Genomic DNA, 5,503 nt, shown 5'->3' with positions numbered 1-5,503 from the left:
GCGTGCGTGCGTGCGTGCGTGCGTGTGTGTAAATGAGTGTGTGTGTGTACATTTGCAAGCAAAAGCTGAAACATTTGTTTTGTGCCCAGGTCCGCGACTATGGTAATCCTGGGTGAGTGATGGGAGGCATAAAAGTGTGATGTGTGCTAGGCAGTCACGCTGACTGATTGACATAGACACAAGCAAATATACACACAATCAGTTTGCGCAATTAAAAAAAAAGAAATCATGTTGACTGAAAAATGTTGATTTCAGGAGTAATTTATGTGCATTCACATATAAAACAAAAATCCAAAACAAAACACTGTGAAATTGGAGGTCAGCTGTCGAGTCAGACGCGAATCTACATGTAGGGTGTTGCGGCTGGCAACGGGGCAGTCGTTAGGAATGAATAGGAGAGCGAGGGCAGAGAGTTAATGAAGCTCTCACCAATAATTACATTTCGCGACCCCTTAACCATCACGCTTAATCAGTCTAAATCACTCTCTTTCACTCTTTCTATTGTTTTCTTTTTGTCTTTTTTTTGCCTGTATATATATATTTTTTATTATTCAGCTTTTTAAAATTGCATCGTAATACAGAATATTTTGTCACTCTGAACCATTGGTAACATAAATGATGTAATTTTCCACCAAAACTGAATATGTTTTTTTATATATAAAAGACAGCTAATGAAATAACCATGCCATTCTAAACATGCAAAGAAAATGCCCTTCTAAAAGGCCTGCTGTTAATTCAGTGAGAATGTTTTAAATGTATAAAAAAGATCTACTTAAACTCTATCTATCTACTCTAAAAATGCATAATTTATGTAATGACATCACAAAAGCACAAATATTTCTCACATAAAGGAATGTCTATTCCAATATAACATCTTTTGTTCACGGGGTTTGTCTTTTATGTTGTGAAGTATTTTTTTTTTCAGAAGGAGAAAAAGAAGAAAAGGGTCACTGATCAATCCAGATCCAGCGGGTTGTGATTATCAAAGGCAGTGAATTTGTCCATCTAAGTGACACAGAACTATATTTCCTCACTGCAAACTTCCTTTCATTTCAATCAAATTGTTCCAGCAGGTCAGTTAAATGTACACGTCTTTTCGAACGTAAAGAAAATTGTGAAACATTTTCAAGGATGGCCCGCTTCACACATGACAGTAATTCCTTTCCACTATGCCATTGCTTAGATTAAAAGATGTACACCGGTAAATTAATTAAATTAAATCCTCACAAATGTAGACAATACAACAATAACGTAGCATAATTTCATAAAAACAATATAATATGCCCTCTTTTTCTTTATGCAAATTTTCACATGGCAAAATGTCTGCATCAAGATAAGGATTTTTAATAGAACAAAAAAAAAGCCAATACAAAATAGGACAGGACAAGGAAATGACACGCCACAGAATTCTACTGGAAGAACCGTATTCCACTCATCACCACACAGTGACGACTGACTAAATATCTCCTCACTGGCCTTCATCGCACCCACTGGAAGTACGGATCAGCACCCCAACCACCCAACACCGCATGCACAAAACAGAGCCCGGTCCACTGCCACAGTTCACCAGCTCCTTCCTACAGTAGTAGCCCCAACAACACTCCAATGCCCATCGAAACCCCCAACACAACCGCCTGGCTATGCCAGTCAGTACAGAGAGGAAGCACGATACATGTAGAGACAGAGAGGTTCAAGGAGGACAGAGAGCGCAGATTAATTTCACTAATTTCTAATTTGACTGCATGTTTTATTTTCAATATTTCTATAAATTCTGACAAATAAAACTCTTTGTATCCTTGTATCTTGTATCCATAAGAGGCCCAGAGAGAGAGAGAGTGGGCCTGGGCCTCGCTGCCCTATTAGCCCGCTGGACTGGTGGACGAACGCGGGCAGCCGGCGGGGTGAGACCGGCTTTGGGGACAAACAGAACAGGGGGGGGGGTGTGTAGACGGGCTCGGGGAGGGAGGGGTGGGAGTGGGGGGTACAGAGGGGGGCATAGGGGCTTGGGTGGTGGGGATGGGGTGGGGGTGGGGGTGGGGAGGGGCTAAAGTTCAGACTCTTCTAAGAGGAGAATAATGTGTCTATTGTCTCGGGGCAACACAATTGTCCTTTATCCCAGTTGGCAAAGTAACCTGCATTGCAAACAATCTCCACCCACCCCCGGCCGCCGCCGATGAGCACACAAAAAAATATTAAAAAGATTGAAAAAGTGTTGTTTTTGCCACCATCATTTCACTCTGTGAAAAATAATGATTATGAGGATAATGCCGGTGATAAGAGAGATAATGACAGTGTTGGGCCAGGGCTGACGATAACGAGAGAGCCCACTAATGAAGAGTGGTCGGAGCGGAACTTTTTATCTCTCCCAGAGCACGCTCATTTGAATCTGCCAGCCACAATAGCTCATTGTGAATCCCTCTCCATCCAACACAGACTCCAAACAGAGAGCCGAAGACCGACCTCTTCAGAGGACCTTTTCTCTCTCTTTCTCTCTCTGCCACCACCCCTCCACACACACACACACACACACACACTCCTTTATCGCCCCCCTCTTCTCTGCCCAACTTTCACCTCTTTTGCTGCTCGGTAGGAGCAACAGAGGATGTCAAAGGTCGCTTGGCCTCACTGACCACAACAAGCAAGTTAATCTACTGCGCCGTGGACTCCAGCCTGTCCAGGAAAACACTCTCCTTCCCCCCTATTCCCCCCTCACACACACGCGCGCACGCACACACACACACACTCTCTCTCTCTTTCTCTCTTGCTCCCCGTGCCTGCCTTCTCTCCATCAGCTCTGTGTGCGTGTGTGGTGTGGTGTGGCGTGGTGTGGTGTGTCTCCCTCTCTCCCCCTCTTTCTCTCTCCCTGCGCTGCGCTGCGCTGCGCTGCGCTGCGCTCCCCTCCTCGGCGCTTTAATTGCTTTCGCGGAGTGTCATAGCCGGGAAGCGGAGAGAGAGGTGCTGCTCCACACACTCGCGCCGGCTGCGGCCACGGCCGGCCAAAAGGCAGCACGTTCAGCTGGGCTCAGTGTAAACAACGGATTAGAGGGAGACAAGGAGCAAACCGGACCTTTCCTGCCCTCGCCTTTTTTTTCCCTCCTCCTGCCTCGTTAGGACTTATTCACAGAACTTTTGTCCCTCCATCATGTGAAACAAGAAGAAGACGCTGGCAGATTTGGAAGAAAGAGGGGGAGGCAGAAAAAAAAGACAGAAAGAAAGAAAGAAAAAAAGCAGACAGCACCCTGAAAGAAGCTACCACTGGCTTGATGGAGCAGTTGGAGGTCAGTTAAAATGCCACTTAAGAGGCGACTCAAAACCGATGTATTTTAAAAGTGTTTCTTTTTAAAGGCATGATTGTCTTATGACAGTCATGATAAGTATAACTTTTCTTTGGTGTTCTGTATAAAAGTGCAAAAGGCAGCAAGCGAAAACGTATTCTGGACAGACATGCTGGACAGGCTGGACAGGCTGTATCTAACAACTCTACCCTGAATGGACACTGACAAATACTGGGGGAAAAACAATGAACAAAAGTGAGTAACTACAGAGCACCCACACAAACACAGTGACACGACTCAAAACAAAAACAAGCCGCTCATTAACCAAAGCTGCTAAATACATGGGTGCAAAGAATGGATGTTTAATAAGGGAAATGAGGGAAAAGCATAAACAAAAACAAAAACACACACACACACACACACACCTGAGGATTTTTCTGGTCAACTTTTTACATTTAGTAAGTGAAGTTGTAGTGAGACAACACTCTTTAAAAAGGTGGGGAAATTAAAAAAAAGAGTGGGGAAAAGAAGGAAGAAAAAAGCTTTGGTCACTGCCAACTTACCATCCACCACGTCCTGGCCGAGATATCGTAGCAAAGCTGCCACTTGATGGACCCTTCCGAGGTTTTGCCTGCCATTATGCTGTCAGCGAGCTTCATCTGATGTAGGAGCTGCACTCACCGGAGATAAGACACCTAATTGAGAAAACATTTGCACTGGCATGTTGGGCAACATGTAGTCTGCTCCATACCATATGGAATCATGGGTAAAAAAAAAAAAAAGCCTTGACAATGAACCAATCTGGAGCAGCCCCTGTGGCAAGGTGAGTGGCCGTCATCTGCTTGTGGAGTGGAGTGCGCCGCCGTCCTTAAAAAAAACAGCAGAATGATAAGCCCTTTTTTTTCCACATCACTGAGTGCCTGAGGTCGTTTCCCTCCTCTCCACTCTGCCTCTCTCTGTCTCTCTCTCTCTCTCTCTCTCTCTCTCTCTCTTGCTCTCTTTTCTCTCTAGTTTCACACACTCTATCTTTAATTAGGGACTTTTCTCCATTATCAGTAACATCACCACGCCACTACGACTTAAAGTTTTCTTCAAGTTCTTCTTACTTTCCTTCTTCTTTCCCCTTTTTTTGTCTTCTCAGCTTTTGCTCCTCATGCCTTTTGGTCCTTTTTCTTGTGGAGTGGAGGAGTGGAGAGATTTAATAGGACAGTGTGGCAGGTACTGTAGAGGGCGATCTGTGCAGGGCAGTGATCTGAAGTGAAGCGCCATGGGCTATTAGGCTGAAATTTGGCCTGGACAGGACAGATGGAACTGCTTAAAGACCATCATGCAATGTTTTGTTTTTTTGGGGGGCTTCATCTTCTTCTTCTTCTTCTGTGGCGCGCTTCTCTCTCCACCCAAGGCAAAGGTCTACCGCCGCTCGTCAAGAACACCCCTTTCGAACTCTAAAGGACATGCTGGGACGTTGTGAAGATGACCATGGATAGTGGAAGGAATTGTTCTTGTTGTTCTTGCTGTTGTTGTTTGTGGCTGTTTTCTGTTTTATTTATTTCAGTTTCCATGTTCCAGACACCCTCTGGTATGGGTTGGATGCGGGACACAATGCTCAGAGGAAGAAGCGACCTGTAATGACATGAATTCAAGCACATCTAAACTCTATTCGCTGAATATTGTTTGAATCTCAGTAAGTTGTCAAACACTTTTTTTGCCTGCAAATATTGTTTTTGTGGAGTTTGAAAATACTAAGACAACAGCAAATCACTCTTTGGTACTCAAAACACCTGTGTAATAATAATAACATATTACTTGGAATTACTTTTAAAAAAATACTACATAAATACAGCTCTGAGTGATTATTAGTTAATCGTGATGCATAAATGCCCAGCCTGGTAACACAGCAGGCTATGTGCCTTCAGTTACTCTTGATCGTTAACTTGGATTTTTATTTAAACTGATACCTTAGCTGTAAGTCTGACATGACAGCCCACAGAGATTTTAAAGCGAGTCAGATAAGGTAAGAGGAAGAATAAAACATTCTTCTTAGTCCCCCTCCCCAACTCCCCCACCCTCTCCATCTGCATCTCTGCCTTTTTCTACGGTTTGGATTGCTAAGGGACGGAATACCTGAGCACTGAGGGAGAGCGGCCACCGCCACCATCAAACAGTAACCCTCTTTGTCGACGTTACTGAGGAATGTGATTCTGTATCCAGATATCCAAAGGTAGGAG

General features: G+C 44.2%; 1 protein-coding gene across 4 annotated transcripts in view; it reads right to left on the bottom strand.

The window, feature by feature from the left end:
* The window catches only part of nfia (nuclear factor I/A), a 204,500-nt gene extending 199,243 nt beyond the window's left edge, over window positions 1-5,257 (bottom strand). Inside the window, exon 1 of one of the 4 annotated variants that reach the window (XM_063200960.1) lies at window positions 3,839-5,257. In XM_063200960.1, coding sequence (XP_063057030.1) covers window positions 3,839-3,934 — 96 coding nt within the window. In that variant the 5' untranslated portion in view covers window positions 3,935-5,257. The remainder of the gene's footprint in view (window positions 1-3,838) is intronic. The other 3 variants (XM_063200961.1, XM_063200964.1, XM_063200965.1) reach the window with 3 other exon arrangements.
* Between the last annotated feature and the right edge of the window lie 246 nt (window positions 5,258-5,503).

The sequence above is a fragment of the Engraulis encrasicolus genome, chromosome 6 (genome assembly GCF_034702125.1).
Source record: "Engraulis encrasicolus isolate BLACKSEA-1 chromosome 6, IST_EnEncr_1.0, whole genome shotgun sequence".
Lineage (NCBI taxonomy): Eukaryota > Metazoa > Chordata > Actinopteri > Clupeiformes > Engraulidae > Engraulis > Engraulis encrasicolus.
Note: the sequence above shows the minus strand (reverse complement) of the source record. Positions and strands in the feature narration are given on the sequence as shown.